At 38.6% G+C, this 22,737-nt stretch overlaps 1 protein-coding gene across 5 annotated transcripts in view; it reads right to left on the reverse strand.

Annotated features, from left to right (window-relative positions):
* The window catches only part of RBMS3 (RNA binding motif single stranded interacting protein 3), a 710,181-nt gene that overhangs the window by 12,390 nt on the left and 675,054 nt on the right, over positions 1-22,737 (reverse strand). For all 5 annotated transcript variants that reach the window (XM_042042917.1, XM_042042918.1, XM_042042919.1 and 2 more), the window contains one exon: positions 296-376. In XM_042042917.1, coding sequence (XP_041898851.1) covers positions 296-376 — 81 coding nt within the window. The remainder of the gene's footprint in view (positions 1-295; positions 377-22,737) is intronic.

Raw genomic sequence — 22,737 nt, forward strand, 5'->3', positions numbered from 1 at the left:
TAATCACTGATGTTTTATTCCATGACCTGCTGTACAACAAAACAAATGCAAAACAAGAGCCCTTGCAAATAATTAAAAAAAAAATAAAAGAGGGGTTAGAAAAAAGAAGGAAAAGGAAAGAAAGAAAACAAAAAGAGAAAGAAATGTGCAGTCCTAATTAAAAAAGCTGGAAGCTTCCAGCCACCACTCCATAAAGAACCTTTAGGCCCCTTTCAAACAACAGGTGCAAGAAGGCATAATAGATAAGAGTTCTGCTCCCCCTTCACTCTACTTTCATGAATAGAGATAAACTTACTTCAATAGGGACAGCTGTTGGAGGCACAGGAGTGTACTGGGGAATGTAGGTCCCTTGCATAGGTGCAGCAGCAGTCATGTACTAGAACAAATCAAAAGCAAATGAACAGAAGAAAACCACAATTAAGATGCATAAAACCTTGTTAGAAGCATGACACTATTTCAATTTCCCTTTCAGAGTTTTTTAGTTAGTGTATAGCATATTATTTCTTTTAATTAGGAACTTTAGGTAATGGTACAATTTACCCAGCTATAAAGGTAATATCTGAATATAGGCAATAGTAAACATTTCTCTGATAGAAGCAGATTGTTCTAAAATTGAGAGACTCCTATTTGTACTTACAAAAATCTCAGTGGAGTCATGAGAGCAGCATATATATATACACACACATATATATGTAGTGGTTACAGATACAAAGCAGTCTAAACAATCTTTTGGAGTCTCATTGACCTTATCTAATGACACCTACAAAATAGGAAGCATAAAATTTGAGAGGTTTATTCCAATCTATATTTAACCCCATCAACAACAGCAGCTGAGTTTACAGGGACACAAAGCTGCAGAGAGGTGCAATCCAAGACAGGAGAAATAAAGGAAGAGGAAGATCCATCTGGAGTTTCTCCTTTTGTACACAGATACCTTAGCTAAATTCTGATGTCTTACTCTTACTATCCAGGGATCTTTCCTATGCATTTTGAAGCTTGGGCAAATTACTATTATAGCATCAATTTGTATTAGCTTCTCTGAAATACTGTCTCTCCCAAGTACTACAAGACAATCTTTTTTAAAATTCACGTGTGCATGTGAGTTTTGTCATTGTTATGGCACTAATCTCTTTATACACAGCACTTCTCAAAAAGCTCTTGAACTGAATGCAACAGTCATTGTTCAAATTTTCAAATAAAATATCAATATTAAGTTCTTAGATCTATATGTACTTTTCTTTCTACAATCCAGTCCTAACTACATGTCTTCACTGACAAGAATCTCAGAATGTGCCTGATCCCCCATCTGACTGTATAACACTTCCACTACACGTTATCTTCAAAGACACACCAAAGATCTGAATCAGCCCACAATGTATTTGATGAATTTTAAAATGAGTTAAATATATCTCTGCTTCCTGGCAGAGCTAGGAAGTGCTTGCAAGATTTTATTCCGCTGTTTACAGTAAAATTTACATTTAAAGCACTCTCCCACCTCAATTCTAAACTAACTGGATGGTTTGATATGCCTGTCACAAACATGCATTATGAAATTGCAAAGTGGGGTGCAGACTGCAGTAATGCTGGAGAAACGCCTAAGGGAATGACAACAGCATATGTAAGAATCTCACAGCTAAATTCTGAAGTATTCTTTCATGTAGAAGAAAATAAAAAGTATTTAAGTAAATTGTTTTCTATTAAAAAAAATAAGTGAGGATCATATGTGATATAGAATGCATACTTGCAATATGAGCAGCATATGGTGTTGGGAACCATCACAATATTTTTACCCAAATTCACAGTATTTTGCTTAACTTGAGCAAAGAGACAGGAGTGCCCCCAGTGTCTGTGTGCCTGTATCAGGCCATGTTTTTCTGCAGCTCTTTTTCCTTGTTCTTCAGGAAGAGAATTGAATTCAATAGTGTTTTTTATGAAGGCTAACCCACCAAAAGCATTAGGCCAACTCTCCCTATTGTCCTCAGTACAGCTGGGCTGTTCTCCTGCCTCACAGATTAAGAGCTAATGAGAATGTTACAGGAGGGTGTTCCAGAGCCACTTCTGCTCCATTCATTCTGCCTTGTAACGCTGCCTTCACATGTTGGGAAGACATCTGTTGTGTAGCATTGTTCTAAATGTGTCAATATTTAACATTTACCTGAAGCACGCTTTCTTAGACTTCTGCAACGACCTGCAAAGGTGCTAAACATCTAAGCAGTCTAGCATCACTTGTACAAATATATATAGAGTTTATTTGAAAGTGTTAATTTAAATAATAAAGTGGTCTCATTCAACTTGAACATCTTCTGATTTCTTCCTTAAACCTGGCAGAAGATCAACACTCAGACTCTTATGCAGTTGTCTGCCATTCCCTTACCTTACACACAAACCCAGGCGACTTAATACATAAATATCAAATTATTCAATTGCCTTTTAATTCATACCACTCCATTTTTGCAAAATCCTTTGGCATTGCGTTCTGTAGCACAACAATGGAAACTGTCTGGGAATTAATTGATGTCTTCGCTGACTCTAAAAGTGCTGCTCTCAGTATTTGTGCAGTTTCTTACTCTATTATTTTTTATCTCTTGAGGCAGATCCTGATCTGACTTTCCAGACTACTTCATGTTGCTTCTTTCACAGCCAGACAATCTCTAGGGAAAACTGTACTGTTGACTTGAATGTCACTGGTGGCCCTGGCCAAAGCCTGCTTGCCCTTGTCTTTTCAGACACTCACACCTCCCCACACTCTCCTGGTTTAGTTTTTTTTGCAGGAGTTTTAACTGAGTTCAGCCAAACAGCAATGATTTAAAGCACTGGAGACCAAAGCTACCCAGTTACTTGCCAGACTCCCTGGAGAACTGTAGGAGAGTGACTTCTCCCGTGAATATAAGATTCTGCTTGTCTAAATGTCTTCTCTAGTGGTGGTTCAATTTTTTTGATAAATCCTTTTGGGTTCTACAATTAAAAAGACGAATGTTGTGAGCCAAATTAGTCCCACCAATGGCACAAATGAAGTCATAGTACTTGTGGCAAAGAATTTGATCCTAGGAGAATTTAGCCAAGGCTCAGTGGTACAGACTACTGGTGCTTAACTGGTCCAGTTGGTCCTGGACCACACAGCAGCAGTGGTCTGTATCACAGGTACACATATTTTGCCCTCCAGTGAAATGTCCAAACATATTTAATGTCTTCCTCTTTATGAATGTAAAGAGACCCTTGCCATTTCAGGCAGGAGTTATTCGGTCGACAATTAAACATGTTACTGCGGCTTGGAACTGATTCTCCATCTCCAGGGTCTCACTAAAGGTTTCATTGAGGCTTCTGTAAAAATCTTTACCAACCTATAAAGGACAACTCCAGCTTAGTTCTCAGAGATACATAATTGGTGTCTAGTATCTGAAGTCCCCTCACATGCAGCACAGGGAGTCCCAGCTGAGACCACATGAATTCGGGAGTGTCTGCCCTGCTGGATCAGTTTCTACCATGGGAAGCCAAGTGCTGAGAAGCTGTTTTAGCTTACTTTGTTTACTAATAGTGTAATGAAAATGGAGACAGATTAATTTTTATTATAATTGACACTAGCTCAAGCAAGTTCACATGTATTTCTTTCCTTTGCGAACTACATAACTCTAATTCTCTGATCTCACAGGGTAATAAAGATTACATAGTCCTAAGGCACAATGTCAGTGTTGATACTTACATCAACGGGTTTGGATAATGCAAGAGTTGAATTCCTTGTCATGAATATTCACAGTTGGTTGTTTAGCAAAAAGCTTCCTGAACACTGCTGCTCAGTAGCTTCCACATCCAGCACACAATGAGCCCTCTGGAATCTGTGTCTCTCCCTGGGTATCCCAGACACTTCACCTAGCTAGTCTACTAAAAAATGTGCTCTGGATGTGTTAAAGTGAGTAGAGCCCATGCTAGGAGGTGGAAAAGAACTCCAGAAATTATTCTGAGATTTAAAGAAAAGTTAAATATTTTAAATCCACTCAGTTTAAGACCACCCTGGATGAAAATTCTAGTCTAAGGACATACCTGAGCTGAGGGACTCTGTTGTAATGCAGCTCGATTTGGATCACAGCTGCTGTAAATGTACATACTTTACATATGGCTTCCCATCTACCTCAAGATACTCATGTAACCTGGAAGCAGGCAGACAGCAAACAAGACATCTATGTCTGAAGACGATCACTGGGATTTATTTTCTCCATGAACCACACTCATTACTTTTTTTTATCCACACATATGTGAGAAACAGAGACAGCATGACTCACATGCTCAGCTCAGCAGCACCCAGCTAAATCCGCTAAATATTAGTATTATGAACACTGAAATGAGAGAACCTGAAAAATCCAAATGCATCCTTTCCTTGCCATGTGTTTCCATCAGGATGAAAGATTCTTGAGCTATGATGTGATCGGTCATTCAACAAGGTATGTGCAAGGTAGAAGAAAACACCGTTCATTCTTCCACAACTGTACAGGCTTTGTGGGTCTAAAAGTAGGAGCTGCTTATTTCTGACAGTAAAATGAATAGTGACTCTACAGGCACAGATGATGGATCTGGAAGTTATAAAGGAGCTTTTTTTGGCACTCTGATCCTTGAAGAGCTGGTAATTTCTGCTGCAGAAAACTACTACATTGCTGGTGGCAACATGCTCTTAATTTGCTTGTAAGCTATTGTTTTCTTCATACAATACAGAGAATGCATGTTCTCAGCACTGAAGATGTGCAGTACTATAATATAATTCATGCTTTATGATGCCCGACTGCTTAATTCAGACAGCACTTATCAGGTACCAATTTAGTCTATATGCTACATTAAGAATTCTACTCACACCTTTTCCAATGGGGTTTTTGTTTCTTACCATTTTGAAACTACTTAAATGTGTGAAAAAATATATAGCTAGAAAATGAGAGTGTTAATGTACACGTCTGCTCTCCTTTCAGATACTACTCTCTGTGACTACAAACAGTTAAATGCAAGGAGGTAACAAATGAGGAAGTGGGTTGAGGGGACAAAATGAGATCCCTCAGGAATAATTAGAGAGCAACATCGCTTCTTAGAGATCTGCAAACAGCGGGGTGTCCCAGCCTGGCTCCAGCAAGAACGGTGTTAAGCCTGCAGCAAACACTAAACCCATAAAGGTGACAGGCATTGGGAAATAAAAAACAGGAGGAAGGCAGCTGCCTGTACCTGGCAGAGTGAGGGAGAATGTTGCAGTAGGATAATATGGTTTACCCGTCAAAGGTGGAGCTGAGTCACCTACAGGGAAATTATAGGAGCTTTTACATTGAGACTATGGCACAGGTCATGTCCATTTATTCATTTGCCCTAATCAGCCCCTAGCCTGCCTTTCTCAGGCCCAGGTTAAGGCAGAGTCAGGCAACTGAGGTTGACAGCTGAGGTACATAGCAAACACCAGTCATTAGTTACTGAATTTCAGCTGAGACAGTGCCTGAAAGAGTGCCTCTTGTAAGACCAAACTATTCCATTTACATCACCAGAAGAGTTTGGCTGCACACTCTGTTTAAGTTCTGAGGGCCATCATTAACAGAACATATAAGAAACCGCCCTAAAGTTCAGTTCTGTTTATAGGCCTAGCTGCCTATAAAATAACACAGCTGTGATTAGATGGAAGCTGCTGCAGTTACATTAACTCCCTTGGTCACTATGAGTACTGTGGGATTTTAGAGAGTGACAACAGTTGATAATCTGATCAATGCTGAATAAGTTTCCTGGTATAAAGAAAACAAAAAAGAATTTACAAAATGAGATAGTAACAGATAGGTTGCAGTAAATCTGGAAGCCTCAAACAACACTCAAAATCAGTAGACTTACTAAGGACAAATGGCAATGAGCAAGGAAAAAATGTTAAAGAAGCCTTTTATAAATTCTACGTGCAAATGTTCTTTTCTGGTGTTTTGCTTTGGTTTTATATCAATGTATATCTGTTGCAAGAATCAGAAATCTCTTTCCTTATATCATCAGTTTCCATGTTCCTGGGAATGCACAGAGCCTTTTCAGTAAAGGTGAGAGCCAAAATGCAGAAGCCTTTAAGCATTTACACCACCACAGCCTGCTGAAGGGAGATTAAATGGGAAGTCTTACATGAGCAAATGCTAAACCATGTATCTTAAATAAGCAAGGATTCCAGAATCTGGTCTTCAATGACTATTTGTGGTTTCATATCACCGCATGAACTATAGTACAGTGATAATGACTTAGCTTTTCAGGATTCCCAGAATTAATGCCAGGGTTTGTTTCTGCTTTTTTTTTAATCTTTTAAACTATCTGAGAAGTCTAGACACTGCATCACTCACAGAATTATGTGAAAATGTTTGCATTGCTGGAAAACTGAAGGAAATGAGTCTGTTGGCTGAATTTATTTTTATCTTTCTTTTTTTTTTTTTTTTTTTTTTTTTTTTTTTTTTTTTACCCCGTGAAGGAAACCTGCCCTTCCACTTTCAAATCTCTTTCCCTGCAAAGAATAAAAATTGCATCTCTCTTTGACCATTGCTCGTGGTTATAACTGTAATGAAATACAGAATAAAACTGCTGGTTTTTTCTCTCTGGTTCCACCTTCTCATTTGAAAATACCCTGCTCTCCAACAGAAAAGAACATTGTCTTGCTGTGTCCTCTTATCCCATAGTCTGGCATGGAAACATGGGAACTCAGGAAGAGAAAAGGACCATCTAGTTCATCAGCGCCAGCGGCAGTTCAGTGAAATACAATATCCAGCTGCCACAGTTTTCACTTTAAACTTAAAATATCTTTTGCTACCCAGAAGCATTCTCATTTTCCAGCTCAATTCTGTACTTATTCAATGCCTGTTATTAATTTCACTTTCTCCCAATTAAAGAATGGGAGAATAAATGATACAAAGTTTTTGCATATATTACAATAATTTTGCTAATAATTATCAGTCAGGCCTAAAATATAATAATATAATTCCATTTTACCACACAATTACCATAGCCCTATCAAGAACAGCTCTGTCATTCAACAGAATCCCATCGCTGGGCCACTGCACTCATTGTTCAGGCAGAGAATAGAAATCTTTACCGGATTTAACATTCCTTCCCTGCTGCTCAGTAATACAAATGTATTTAGGAATGCTGGCTATCAATTCTCTTTCAACCTTCCTAATGAGATGTTACCTAATTCTCTGAGCAAGTTAAATGAAGGTAGAGAGAATAATAACTTCAAGAACTATATTTGCAAACTAATCTCCTTTTCTCTTCAGAAGTTCTAAACATCCTGCACAAATCCCTATCTTTGGAAATCAGATAATACAAAGGTATAGAAGGAAAAGTGCAGATGAGCTAACCACACAACCCTCCCCCTAACAGGTCTTTTCTTCTTTCTGAAATTCAGTCCTGCTACTAAAGCAGAGTGATCAGGACTAATCAGATAAAGACTATTTAGAGTAAACAAATATGAGAACTATCAGACCCCCACATACAGCTGTGCACCACGCTCTCAACAGCATACACTTTGTAAAAACTGTAGTAAATGCAAGCACTATAAACAGACAAATAAAAAACTGGCTCATTCACTTTAACCACTTTTTAGTCTAAAGGCTGGCACTACAAATTAACTCAGTAAAAGTCTCAAACCACTTCCAGATATCTCATCAATGTGTGAAAAGGGAAAAAATGGAGGAAAACACATCAGGATGTGAAAATAAGTTCCCATTCTGATTGCATCTTTCATTAATTGGTAACTTCCTTTAGGAACTTGACCTGAGGGTGCCAGTGATCCTTGCAGTCCATGTGAGTGTACCAAGGCCCATGACATTTTCACTCTTCCTTGTGACAAAGCTTCCATTGTAGGTGGGGACCCATGGAGGCTGTACAGAAATGTAAACTGATTCTTCATGTATGAGTCCACATATGAATAGCCCCAAGATGTGAAAACTGCTTTTTTGCATAATTCGAATAATGCCACGTGTCTGATGGATACATTTGCAAGAGAGGAAGACTTCTGTGCTTAAAACAAAGAACAAGACTCTAGCAATTTGTTGTACTTTCTTAATTCTTCAGTTCTTACCCATTTCTCTACAAAAGAGACTTTTTTTTTTTTCTAATACCCTCTGTGTACCTGTTCTATGAATGCACATTATGAGCTCTCTGGGGCAAGTTTTTGAGCATGGGTTAGTGCATGATTTATCACAGTCCTGTCTGCAGCACCCTAAAAAAAACCAGCATATAGTGACTGTATCATAACGTAAGAGTATACTGCATCAGTCTTGGTCAACCAGGGTGGGTAATCACTGAGATTCTGTCACACTTATATTCTTTCAGATCCTGTATACTGAAGAATAAATGGGTGATGCAGTAGAATTATAACTGGCTCCCGATATTAAAAAAAATCCCTATGCACCACCTTAGTTGGAAATTCTTAGAAATTTCCATCTACCTGCAATCCTTTCAATTAGTCCCTGATGAATGGCGGCTAGTAAGATGAAGGAAGGCTGATCTGTACATTTTAATATTTTCAACGTAAGTAAAAAAAATAAAATGTGTCAGTGAATCTCTCAACATATGAGCACATTGAGCTATTATTAATAACATATCCATTTATATGAACAAATAATGGAGGGAAATGTCTTCTAGATGCTATTAAATCTCCATGAATTTGAAGAGTCTAAAGAGAAGCAGACTGCTGTGTGTAAATGTCCATACTGCATGGATGAAGTTTTTAAAACAAAAGCAGAACTGCTTAGACTTTTAAATAACAGTTGCTTATCAATCATCACATGCACTTTCCATTGCTCTTTCAGACCAGGGATAAAAATGGACAACTCATGGGCCAGCTGTCCAAGAATGAAGCAGATGAAAGCCAGGACAATTAGCTGGAAGCTAAACCAAACCAAAAGGAACAGTAAAAACAGACAGAAGGCCCCCTGAATATTGGTATTTCCAATTTTCCTAGAAACAGGAAGAATTTCAACACCTCCTGCATGAAAAGGCAGTCATGCTGCACAGATGAAAGGTAGTAAGAGAATAGAATTATACCACCAGTGTACACCTTGGATGTTGTTAAGAGCAGCTGAAGCATGATATTGCTCAGTCCTTTACCTCTAAAAGATCCCTAGAATCCAAAATATTTGGCTAAGTATAATGAAAGATATCACTGTGGGAAGGGAGGAGAGAGCAAGGCAGGGCAGGGCAGGGACCATTTCAGTACTTCATAAAAAAGACTGCTGTTCACCAGTACCCTGCATCCAGAGATGGAGGAGAACTTGCCAGTTCAGTGAGCCTGAAACACCTTGGAGACATCCCCTTTTGGAGCTTACCCTGGAAGTGAACAGTGGCATTAGGGATGCCTTGAAAGCTGGCCTTCCTGAATTGATGGTGAACATGCAACTCCAGGCTTAGGCAAACATATTCCCGCTGGGAAATGCTGGGACCTTATCCCTAAGGATACTAGGAAAATCATCCTGCTGTTGGGCATGTGTGGACAAATGTCCTGCAAATCATTCACTCAGGCCTTCCAGGCAGCTCAACACAGAGTCGGTGTGGTTGAGGAGGGAGTTTGCAAGCCTCAAGAGCCCTGCTTCATATGAGTCCTCACATGAAGCTCTGGGATGTCCTTGCCTCTTCCTACACACCTGGAAACCGGCAGTCCCTCTTCAGTCTTCAAGCCAGTGCCCTGCTTTTTTTCCAGGACAATCCCATCAAGTTGCGTCCCCAAAGCAACATTCCTGGGGTTTTCTGACTTGGCTGCCAGACTAATCTGGCCATCAGTAAGCAGACCTGTAAGCCAACCCATTAGAAGGTCTGGAAGCCTGCCCAAAGCATCGGACATGGTGAGGCTGCTCTGGAACATGAAATCCTGGGAGTGTTTTGCAGCTGCTGCCTGAAAGCTGACAGAAACCAAGATGGCCATTTAAGCCAGTTGGCAGCTGCCAAGATCTTGCAGACTGTATTTTGTATTGGGAACACCATGAGGCATTGTTTCTGAAAATTAAATTTTGTTTGGAATTTCTGGCTCAAGAGAGAATCTTTCTGGTTTGTTCTGAGTTTTTAAAAGATGAATCAGAATGAACCCAAATTTCATAAGATTAATTTCCCACAAACCATGAATGTTGTTCAGCCAACTCTTCTTCTATCTTCAACTTCAGCAAAAGGATCAGCCATATTCGTGTTTGGATAGGGTGGGGATAACAGAGAATACTAACCCTTAAAGGCTGGTGTCAACTTCAGTACATTTAAAGTAAAGTGTTTTAAAGTGATGCAGTACAAAATATTGCTTCTCATTAGCATAAAATTGTTGCATCAAAATCTTTCAGTATATTTACATGACCATTAGCTTTGCTTACATGGCAGGGCTGTGGAAGGTGGTAATAGCAAGCATTTCTGGGGAAGACTTCCTTTTCCCACTTTCCATAAACTCTTGAAATTCTTATGGGAGAAGGATCGCCTTAAAATTAAAGTCAATGCCCTACTGATAGAGTGTGACTGAGTAAGAATATTACAGTTTGGCTCTAAGTATGTTAATTATCAACTGTGGGAGGATCTCTGAGACACATCAGATCATATCGGCAATAGGGCTGCAAAAGCAAAGGAGAAATCTTGACTTTTAGCAGAGTAGTCTGAACTATACTGCTATGTCATCAGCTTATCTACCATGTAATGATCTGCTAACAATGTTGAACTCCTAAACTTACTGCATGATAAAAATTACACAAGATCTCTCCTAATTTGTCACTGTTTCATCCAAATGATGAGGGGAAGAGGTAAGAAAGAAGGAAAGATACCAAAAATTAAAGAAAAAAACAGCAGAAGAACAAAACAGAAAAGGAAAGAAGGACAAAAAAATCCCGATACCTCAAAAAATAGTCATCCCTCCTTGCCTTAAGCCCTCCTGTCCTGTCATCTAATCAATAATTTGCCTCCTACAGAGAGAGGTCCCTTTAGAATGCCTCCCATTTTTGACTACTGCAGGTCTTTCACACTATTTCACTGTACTATTTTCTTAACCTAGTACTGGGACACTGTTTTTTTGGGAAAGTGTGATCAACACAGCTGATGAACCGTAAGTGAAGTAGCCAAGAACACAAACCTGATGCTTCAGCTTTGACTCTCACTTTGTACAGGTGAGCAACTTAACACAGAGGAAACCTGAGGTTTGTTTGGGGAGAAAAAAAAAGTGCAAGTGCACCTTTTTTATAAGACACAGAATTTTATGGGTGTGCTTAGTACTTATTTTACCAGGAATAACACGACCATTGCTTGAAGGGGCCAGCAAAACAGATGTGTCTTAGTGCTGGCAGAATAGCAGCATTCCAAGGCTGTTCTTTGTGCTCTTTCAGTGCTAGTTTTCCAAAGGAGACAGAATCCCTTCCTATGCATTCAAATTGTGCAATTATCATTTGGTATGGATTTGTGCTTTAACACCTTCTTACAGTTCGGGAAAATATAAGCACTGAAAGTTTTCAGTGCTGGTGTATGAATTTAAATAATTTTTAGGGCTAATAAAGACCAGGCCAAGTAAAAAACAATTCTCATCATTGGAGAAAAACACCTGTTAATCAGTCTTGTCCTCGCTCTCAGTGTACTAATTGTAAATAGTTTTAGACAGGGCTAAAAAAAGCGGAGCAGCAGTCTCAGTTTGACAGACGAGTATGCTGCAATGGTTGCTCTTGATATATTTTTTCAGCTTAGCACATTCTGTGAAAAATTAGAAGCAAGGCAAAATAACAAAATCTTCCCAACTTCCTCCTCTCTCTCTAATTCTGATAGAGATTATGAGGAGAATAATCCAGGAAGGGAATCAACATTGGGGAAGACTAATACATGTTCAAACACCCATATTTCCTCCTTATGAATGCCCTTTATATGACAGAAATGTCCAAAAAGCACTTAAGGAGCCACAGCAAAATGCCTGACAGACAGGCATGATAAGTAATGGCTCAAAATGTTTGCAAGCCAGACAGAAGGGGTGACTTTTTCTCCCTTTTTTTTTCCCCCTGAAAATCCTTTAAGGTAAACTCACTCCATGTCTGCTGGCATGCAGCCACTTTCCTATAAATTCATATTACAATGCTGTATTTCTAATGGATTGGGTATGGTGCTTTTCCATTTTGCTAATGAGAAAAGCTAAAGGCCATTACTTGTTCTGATTAAGATCCCAAGGGAAGAAATGTGATGTGTATATTACCAGGCCATACGTAAAGGAAGTATTTGGCATTTCTAATCAATCAGATGAAAGGTAGACAGAAAAAGTCTTATCCTGTGACTGCAGAGGAAGAAGATATAAGGAGAAAAGAAACCATAGAAATTGTCTTTAAAAGGTGACTTACGGGAATCAGTTATAATGATATTTGTATGATCAATGACTAGGGCTACTATCTGGGAAGGATGTAATTACCAAAATGAAAACTTTCAAATGGGAAGCCTGATCAAGGGCAGAGGTACTGTCATATTTCTCAGAGGACTGTCAGCTCTCATCCAGGCAATGTATTATCGTGTCACTCAGCAGCACTATGAGGCTGTGCTTCCCTGGGGTGGGAGCAGACCTAGGAAGTGAGGGGTTGAGAAACTTTGCATCCAGCTCAGAAAAGTGGGTAAGTCTGGTCCCAAAGGCAAATTCAAGATAAAGAAAGATAAGGATGGGCAAAGGGAAAAGAGAAAAGAGAAAATTCCCAGTCATGACTGGCTTTAAGGAAGGTTTTGCAGCAGTGCACATTTAAAAACCATTTCAAGTGAGAGAAAGGAAATGCTGTAGACCAGTGAGTTACTTGTTGTAAAGGAGAGGAAACAAAAAAATGTACTGGGAGATGCATTGTTCAATTTACAGGATAGTCTGGAATATTCTCTAAGATATTTCAATATGCAATTCCTACATCTTTAATCCTGATGGTCTAGAACTTTTTCAGATTTATACCTGAATGAAATACAAAGTCTAGAGACAATTTTTCATCTCTTTTTCAGTGGCTGCATAGTAACAGTTTGAAAATGGTACAAGATAGATACTCCAAATGGCAAATAAAATGGATAGAGCGTGGAGATGGGTGTTCTAAGAGAGAACAAGATCCTTTGATTGTGTCACACTGCATAGTCAGCTCTGTAGGCATACTTTAAGTAATACATTAATTTCACAGAATATTATAAATCACTCATGAACATTAAAACTGACAAAAAAATCTACCACACTATATCCTCTCAAATGGAATTGCTGATTAATGAAACATTACTGTCAATGACAGCAAAACAGTAACAACTGATAAGGTCGGCAGGAGAGACAGTCTCCTGCACTCTCCCAAATCTGTGTTAGGGCATCTAGCTTTCCTCTATAGGACACCAGTGATTCTTTGTAGATACTTGGGAATGCTTCAGATACATCCACTTGGGAATAGGAAGAAAGGCTGTAACACCTTCCCCCATGTGCTTTAAAAGAACATCTTCAACCCTTCCCTTCATCATGAGATCAGGAGGCAAAACTACGAGATATATTTCTCTTAAATGTTACTGGGGACCAGGCATCGATGCAACATACAGTGCTGGAAAAAAATAGGAACCACAGCTGAGAAAGCCCATCCACAGCCATCAAACTGAACGTAAATCATCTTCAGCTTTCCTTAAAGACATATATTTAAAACATTCCACACAGGCCCTAACAGGAGTTCTCAGTGAACTCTTCTGATCCCTCTGCTCCAGTCATGTGGAAAGGAACAAACGCTGCACAAATGCACCCCAACCTGTACAGACAAGCAATCCTGGCCTCTTCTAAATGCCACAGCCTACTCAGGCAATTTTTCTTCTCATGAGGATCTTGCAGAGTATCTATTTCTAGGCTAGAAATTCTAGAAAGTCCATTCGGGTTCTTTGATGCACTTCTGGCTCTGGCACATGGACTGACTGGAAAGCTCAGACATCTTCATTTTGCACTGGTGCTCACTGATCAGCATAATGTTCCCTTTCTCCTTTCCTTTCATACACAATATATATAAAAACCAAAAGATTAAGTGCTGTGCAAATATTTGCAGTGGACGAAGTCCTAACTGCACCACAGATTTCCTTGTCCAGAAATATGACAGAGACGACAAAGTGGCCATTCTTCTGTCAAATAAATTTAATTCAACACTTTAAAGCCATAGGACTTTGCATGATTTACCTTACAATGAAGGATCACTGCTGACATAGAAGTGTTATTACTGAACTCACAGGCCACACTAAATAGAAATAGAAATTAGCAGAATTAACACTTAGAAAGTATAAAACTGGGTATTCCTGAAGCTGAATATGGGCATTTGCAGATGCCTGTCACTTAGTGGCTGATGTCAGGGACAACAAATTTAATCTTAGGATGGGAGCGTGTGTGTGGGGGATGGCTTGCCAGCCTGCCCAGCTGTAATATCCCCTAACAGCCTTGAAGGAATGGTAATTGTGAACTGAAACAGCATCTGCTTAACTGTCATCCTTGCCTCAGGACTGGAACTTTTTGCTTGTTGTGAAGATCATGAGAAACACTACATGGAGCATGAAGATGAAAACAGAGCAAGACTAAAAACATTAAGTACAACCACCAAGACACAGCTGTCCATACTGTTAGTGAACTCAGGGAAATATAAATGCCAAAAGATATTTGACATTCATGATATAATTTGGTACAGGAACTTAGAACACTGAGTTAACTTCAAAATTTTATTTTAAAATATTTTTCATTATTATTACTATAGAGGACAGATTATAACAGATGATTTAGCAAGAAGCAATTAAGTTTCACTGCTTGGTAGTAAAGCCAAATCTAACTAGAACTGGTAAAACATTCTCTTTTCTTACTGAGAAGAATGTGCCAATTAGTTCAGCTGCCTTGACCAGAACAGCATATGGCAGTCAATCACACTGAGACTCTGGGCTTTGCCTTAAATGTACAGCTGTGCATCTCTGGGTTTGGAACAGGAGCTGCTGTCCATACTGTAAGAAAGACTACACTGTATAGAGGTCATTTACCTCAAAGGGAGTTGAAGACCTTGCATTAGTCTGATTATTTAAGTGATGCTATAAGGTTTAATTAACATTTTTAAAACACCTTGAGAATATAAAATGCAATATAGGTGCTGCTGTTGCTAGCTGTCAGTTGTTCTCTGCCTCAGGATGTCTCTGAAAAGACTGGAGCCCTATTGTGTTTGGGAGGAACAGCAAATGCTATAGATTCCCTCCTGTATAATTTGTACCTTAGGGAAAAAAAAAAAGAAAAAGAAAAAGAAAAAGAAGAAACGTTTGGCAGAAATCTGCAGGACATGTGCAGATGGAGTTAAAATACTTCCATAGAAACTCCACAGCTTCATAAACTGAACTAACTGAACTGCCAAAAAATAAGCGCTTCAAACTATCAGTAAGTACTGGAATTTCTTAGTTTACAATAGGATCAGCTCCACCTGCAAGGATCCCTGTGGAACAATTACAGACCAGAGACACTAATACTTTACACTTCTGTGCCAGATTTGTAATTGCAATCATATATATTAACATTCCTTGGAACACATGTCCAATAGTGTATGCAATAAAGTCAGAATCCTAATATTAAAAATAAGCTCAAGATGATGCCATGGTGCTTAAGCCATATTTTTCTGTTTTGAAACATAAGAAAATATAACAGTGCTCATGACATTCGTATGAATATTAATGGAAGAGAAAAGTGGATTTATAAGCCTTGAAATGCATTATTCTTTTCTTTGCCTTCTGTTGCAGATTAATTACTTCAAATTTTTCCATCAATCATTTTCTGATTTCCAATTCTGTTACATTCAGTTTTAAACAAAGGATAAACATTTCAGGAAGGTCAGTGATCTTCTGCTCTCAATATCTATCATTCAGATACAAATAAATTAAGGAAACCTCCTTCTTCAACCAATGGCCACATACTGCCTGGAATTTTTTGCTACTATTTCCCTATGTGCCATAACACAACAAGAAAATCTGAAGTTGTTGCTACCTGCATTTTTTAGTTATGGATAAACTTTTTGTAATACAATAATCTTCTAGAATGTGTATAGGAAAATAATACCTATTAATCAAATTATGACCATTTTGTTGGAACAGCCATTTTTTCCCAGAAAACTAAAGATTCTAAGTCCATTGTCTTCACAGGAAATCAGTTCTACTAAAGCTAGTTAGGAGCATTTGCATGTTAAAAGAAAGGCAGCAAAATAGCTTTTGTTAAAAAACTATCTTTGAACACTAAAATTCTGAGCACCAATTTGGATTCTGTGGATAAACTAGGCAAGGTTATCTGTGGGAATACCATCATAGCCCAATTTTCACTTCCCCTTGTTACTGTATTCGTGTCACTCTGATTTTCACTGTCAGAAGTGGCAGTTGAAAAAAGAAAAATACAACAAATTTTTTAGTCAAGTGCAGGTGTTTTAGGTGGAAAGGGCTGGCAGCAGAGCAAAATTGTAGTAAAGAGGAGGAAGGGAGTGGTCAGGTGCCTGAGTGGTTGAAAAAAAAAATCACTTTGGAAATCACAGCACCTTTGGTCCATACTGCAAACCCTGCACACTGCTGTGGTTCACAAGCCAGAAAACACAAACTGCACAAAGTTCTTGCATCAGTGAAATCAGTTTGTGTTATATAAATATTATACTGATTTAGGAGAAACCCCCAAGGGAAACACAGCAAAGGAAAACAGGGAGTTGAGGTTAGCAAACACACAATAATTTGGACATTTAGATACTAAAGTCTTAACAAAGTGTCTGTTGCTGTATTGCAATCACTAAAATGAAAAAGGTAAAATTAGAAGCATACATGTGTGTCTATCACATTCAAAAGCCATAAAATATCATGAAGGATAGAGCAGTCCTTCACAGGACCAGAAAAAGATGTGCCTCTGGGATATGAGTGCTCCCTGGACCCATCCCAATGAGGTGTGGCTTACCTCTGCCACACAGTAGAAATCTGCTGTGTTCAAGAGTTCATCACCTTGGTAGAAAAACAATTCAATTCAGCAAACTCCCAAATTCACTCAAAGCAGCTGCTCTCAAACCCCTTGCTACAGCTCAATGAAAATTGCTGACTGAGCTGTTTCATAGTAAATATTAGGTATAGCAGAACTCTCCTCCCAAATTGAGTCTTTTAGGAGCAAGAGGATTCTACAGCCTCGTAGCTCTGACACAGAATCACCCATAACTCACAGAATATAAAATACCATCGAGGGCAAGAGGTTATTGCCATCAGCAGCTCCCTATAGAATTGTAAATCATTTGAACAAAGCTTATCCTTTTCTGAGAACTTCAGGCTGAAATCACTGTATATCCAGGATCCCAGTGTCTTACACAATGTATGAAGACTGCACCTTTAGCTCCTTCCTTTAATCTTGCTTCACAAATGAGTGAACTCTGAACAGGCTGCTCTTTCCAGAAAAAACCAAGAAAGATACCTCAAAAGCACTGGTAATTTGTCTTACAGGAAGTTTAAACCTTTGGGGTACCAGTTTGCCAACCATCTGATAAACCATGTGGATTAACTGTGAAACATACTGTGAGCTGAAATTCAGTGGGATACGATATGGGAAAAGGCAGTGAAATTCAACGGAATATTATTTTTGCGAGCAGGTGTAGGTCCAGGCCTTTGTCCAACACACAGGTTATGTTATCTCTTCCACTGTGATTAAAATATGTAAAATACTGAACATCTTTTAGATTAAATTCACTTTCAACTCCATTGTATGTGTTTCCAGTAATGTGGCAACAGGTCACCTTCCAAAACACTGCAACGTCTGCAATCTAGTGTTTCTGTGAAGTCCCAGTGCCTCTGGAATTAAAAAATTTGCCTTATGAAAGAACATGGAAAATGTAATTCAAAGGTTGCTGCTCAGAGCAGGAACATTTTGCTTAACAAAATGTACCCATCCCAATGGAAAGGAAAAAAAAACCAAAGTGAGCGGTATACTTACTAATCACACAACACGTTGAAATGAGTCAACCTTACCTCTTGGGCCCAAATTTTTTTTAGTAAGAGGATACTGTGAATGCTCAGTTGCAACATATGTTTACTCTTTGACTGTGTAAACCTCAGACATTACAAATAAAATGTCATTTTGATGCACAGCTCTTTTCTGAGTCTTGGTACATCACGCTCAGTAAACATTTTCAAATTTTTCATAATATATTGAAGTCTCACTACTTAAATGAATATTACTTGTTCTGAACTGAAATAACAATGCTTCTTTGTGATGAAAAACAGAGGTTGGAGATGAAAAAAGGCTATTAGCCACTGCTCTGGATTTGTGTCGACATCTGAAAGTCCTTCCTGTGGATTTTAAAGGTGTTCAGCCCAGTTGAGTGCTAGATGTCCCAAACAATGAACTTTCTATGCTTCATTTCTAACACTAGTCTAGCTCTTAACATATTACCAATTTCTGCAACATATTAAAGTTATACTTTCCCTATTCTACTTTCATATCCTTATTGTTAGCACCACTAAAATTTCCATGGGTACCCTTCATGCACCTACATTGTGTTGCAAACCACTGTTGTCTTTCACCTCTGTGGCCTTTTCTTTCAGCTAAAGTTTACATCTCTGTCTGAAGTTGATACAATTCAAGTGCTTCACATTAGACCGAAATGATATTGTGTGAAGGACTGCAACAATACTTACGATAAAACTAGTTGGTTTCCCATATAATTTATCATGTTCTTTTCCACTGAGGATACAGCCTCCTCAAGCATTTCAAGACTTCTTGCTGTGTTTGTGTACACTTGTACATGAAGAGAAATGACCACAGATCTGTTTCCCAGCTCTTGGGAAGAAGAGCTGTGGAAGCAGCACCTCTGGGAGCCACTTCTTGCTTTTCACATGGTCACAGTTTTGAAAAACACCCTTCACCTCTCTAAGATCCTCAAACTTGCCTTGCATTACGGAGACCCCACAGAGTTTGTCTTCAGTACTTATACTTGGATTTATTACTTCTCTGGAAAGCCATATTCATAATTCCTGTCAGAATTACCTGAGCCTTCTCTAAACACAGGCAGGACAATAAAAACAAGTTTTGTTCTAATAAGGCAAAGAGTTCTTGATTGAAAAATGGAAAACACATTTACAAAAGAGAAACACATCAAAAAAATACAGATGACAGACCTGACATTTAGAGTACTTCTGTTTTCCACCTTTTATTGAGTTTGTCAGTTGTAGGTGTGGCAGGATGTTTCAAACCTGGAATTATGTTCAGGGGGTTTTTAAACTTATTATTTGTTCCTCTCTTCTACTTCCCTCTCTGCTAAATAGATTCTTTCTCTCCCCCAAACTTGTCCTGTCATTTATAGCATCAGCACAATTTCATAAGAAAATGTGTGAACATTATATTTTTCCTCTTAAAATTCAAATTTTTTAGGTAAATGACCTACTACTAGTTAGCAAAATGAGTTTGCAATCTTGATTCACCTGTAGCAGAGATATCAACAAAAATTTCAGGGAGTATGACTACAGGGGAGCCTTTTGTGGCAGGATACTCTGCAGACCACTAACTTTATGCCAGATACTACCAGTTTTATGGCTTTCAGTTTCTATCCATTGCTACAAAATAAAGAAGTTTATCTTACATGCAGTGCATGGCTTTGAACTGCACTCCCATTCACCAGGTGGCACTTCTAGAAATCACAAAATAGAACTGCAGCAGTCATGTTTAAGAAAATATATGATAAACAAACCTCTAAATGTTCTACTTCACAGTTATGTGAAGTCTTCTGCAAATTAATTATATTATGAGGTTAGTTTGATGATGAAAATGAAGTTATATTAGTTAGGACATTTCTGGCTGATACTTTTTGCTTTGCTGATCCATCACTGTTGCTTTGTGTTGATGTGTATTTTTATCACCACAATCAGGGAGCTGACTCCTGCTCTGAAAGGGAATCTGGGCTAATGTCACTTTGAGTCAGTAGCTGATACCTCAAAAAGAGGCAGGGAGTCCTCAACAAAAGCTCTTTGTTCATTTGTGGAAGTGTCATGTGAAGGTAAAATTTAACACAGAATAAAAGCTACTAACCTGCTGGGCTCAGCTGAAGTGCTGCTTGGACCAAAAATGGAATTCCCTCCATCTGTGTTTATCCTCCTTTTACATTTTCCTTTCCTGCCTATGACAGGCAGTGGCTTTGAAGGTTGGCACACTTGCACGTAAGGGCAAACAGTAAGCCACTACCAAAAAATGGTAGGAAAGTAAAGCTGAGCTCAGAAGAGAAGGGGGAACACTACAGAAATATGTTTTTATAAACTCTATTCATTCAAAAATACCATCTAACCACAGCTACGGTCAGACATAGACTGTGGAACCCATGTTGAAACAGATGAGTAGAAAGAGTCTCCTCTGCACAAGAGCTGATCGGCCCAATTCTTACACAAGTCTGTGGCATTTCAAGATGGTCCAGAAAGGGAAAAGATCACATCTTTCCTTGCTCACCTGAGCAGGTGTTTGGCCTATGCTGTCAATTTAAAAATTTTTCCGCAAAAAATGCATCCACAAATGTTTACTCATAGAAATGCTGAATCTATTTGTTAAGATTGCTAACCTATTTGTCTCAGTAATATTTAGTGGCAGTGAACTCTGCAAATTGCTTTAATCCTTCATGATAAAAGTTCTTTGTTCCCTGTTGACTGCCTTGAATCTGGTGCTTTTCAGTTCCACTGAGTGCCCCTTTTTATCTCAAATTACATGTGAGGTAAATTGGAACTGCCTTTCAAGGGACTCTTTGGGAAGGAAGGTGCAGGAGGAGTTATTTGGTTTTTATCAATCTTGTGAGAATTTATGCTGATCTCCTTTCCAACCATAATAATTTCTTCTTAAATGGATCCCCTGCCCCAGACAGATCCATGTTGTTAATCACTCACATTTGCCCTGGACTTTGGCTGAGTAAAAGGATAAGGAAGATCTTAGTTTCAGCCTGAACTAGGCTATTTTATTTGCAATGGGTTCAGTCCTATATTTTCCACACAAGCAGTAACTGAAACTGTCAGTCAGTAAATAAAATAAAAGAGCTCTAAGATTAACACCTGATAACGTGAAAGGCACAAGACTGCAAAGAAACTTTGCTCCTGTAGCTCTCCAAGGACCTTGTGACATACAATTAGAATAACAGAGACTTCTTTTTGAACAAGAATCTGAACATGAGGGGAATGTGATGATGTTTCAGCTCCATGTAGCTGCAGTATCTGCAAATAGAATGGAAGATTAAACAGGAAAAAAAAACAACCCTATCTAACAAAGCAGTTATTCTGCTGAGGCCTTCAGGTGACATTTTAAACCACTGGTGACCATGGAGTATCCAAAGGAAATAAAAGATAAAAAACCTATAACAAGCTTGTTGTTCCATTGAAGGGTTCTGGAGATATCATCAAGCCTTGCTGGCAACAAAAAGAACCAACAAAGTGAAAGATAAGACTGATGTACCTGCATAACAAGCCTGCTATTCCACTGAGAAATTTCGGTGATACTATAAACCAGGAAAGCTGAGTTAGGGTAGTTTGCAGTTACAACAGGATCCCACATTATGTCAGCACAATTCTTTCACCTGACTGCATTTTTAATACAGAGTAACTGGAACAATTAAACAAATTTGATTTTGTTTTGTTGTTTAAAAAGTGCAACGGAGGGTTTATTTTGTAAGTTGCCTATCATGTTTCTAAATTAGAAACTGAAAGCAGAGTGAACTGCAAGTGTGAAGTACAATTAAGCAGCCCAGTTGAACTACCAGTTTTAGCAAAAAAACCTGGCTTCTACTCACTCTCCCAGTGGTGTGGGCCTCAAAGGTTTAAGTTGAAACAAGGCTACAGTAAGGCAGCTCCAAAGGAGAGGGAGAAAAAGCTGGAATTATCCCTCTGCCTATGAGGACTAATAAAGGGTGCCTCAAACTATTGAATGTAACTGGAACCCAAGCAGTACCTGAAATGGATGCTAACAGCAGGGAGGGGAGGGAAACCCTGACCAAGAAAGTGCAGAACAGCACACTTCCTTCAGGAATGAGAAGCAGAAGAGAAAGAATAAAGCAAATCTTCTTCCCACTGAAGAGGAAGATTATTGCTGCTGATGGCCAAACATGGAAGTGCCAAGCAACAATGACTGAAAGCAGTGATCAAACTGCTCAGTTTTTGCATTTCTAAAAGTTTTTGTATTATATCCACTCAGGCATCAATCACAACGTTATTAAACCACAAAAGAGATGTCAGATCAATGGCTGTATCAGAAACATTTTGAATGACAGGCTGATGATGGAACAATTCCAGCCTCCCTACATTATTAAACACATACTAATGCTCCTCTTTCAGTGCTACCCTTACAGACTCACACACTCTATTCTCCCTCTACAATACCTTTTTAATAGCAGACCTAATTGTAGATGAATATTACATAGGAAAAACAAGACTTACTATAATAAATAATAATAAACTAGTAAAAAAAAATCGAGCTTTAAACCCCTTGTCTATCTTCGCATTATGCCTTCTGGCATTAAAATTTCATTTTAATACAGTTGTAGGAGCTGAGACTGAGTTGTCAGCCTTAATCAGAATATTCAAAGCTATTGCTTTCTTGCTGTAATCTTGACATAATTTAAACTTAGGTTTTCTTTATGTATTTGCCCACAGCTAGTACAGCCATGTAAATGCTTTTTGCTCTTTTTGAGTGAAGAGGTGTGTATGAAAAATACATATAAATATAGCAGAAATCACCCCTCTGGCAGATTGTCTGCTTAACTCCAGATTTCAAGCAGACTGGATCAGAGCAGCACA

This window comes from Corvus kubaryi, unplaced genomic scaffold, assembly GCF_017639235.1.
Source record: "Corvus kubaryi isolate FWS band 111438036 unplaced genomic scaffold, C.kubaryi_AGA036_p1.0 37398, whole genome shotgun sequence".
In the NCBI taxonomy this organism is placed as follows: domain Eukaryota; kingdom Metazoa; phylum Chordata; class Aves; order Passeriformes; family Corvidae; genus Corvus; species Corvus kubaryi.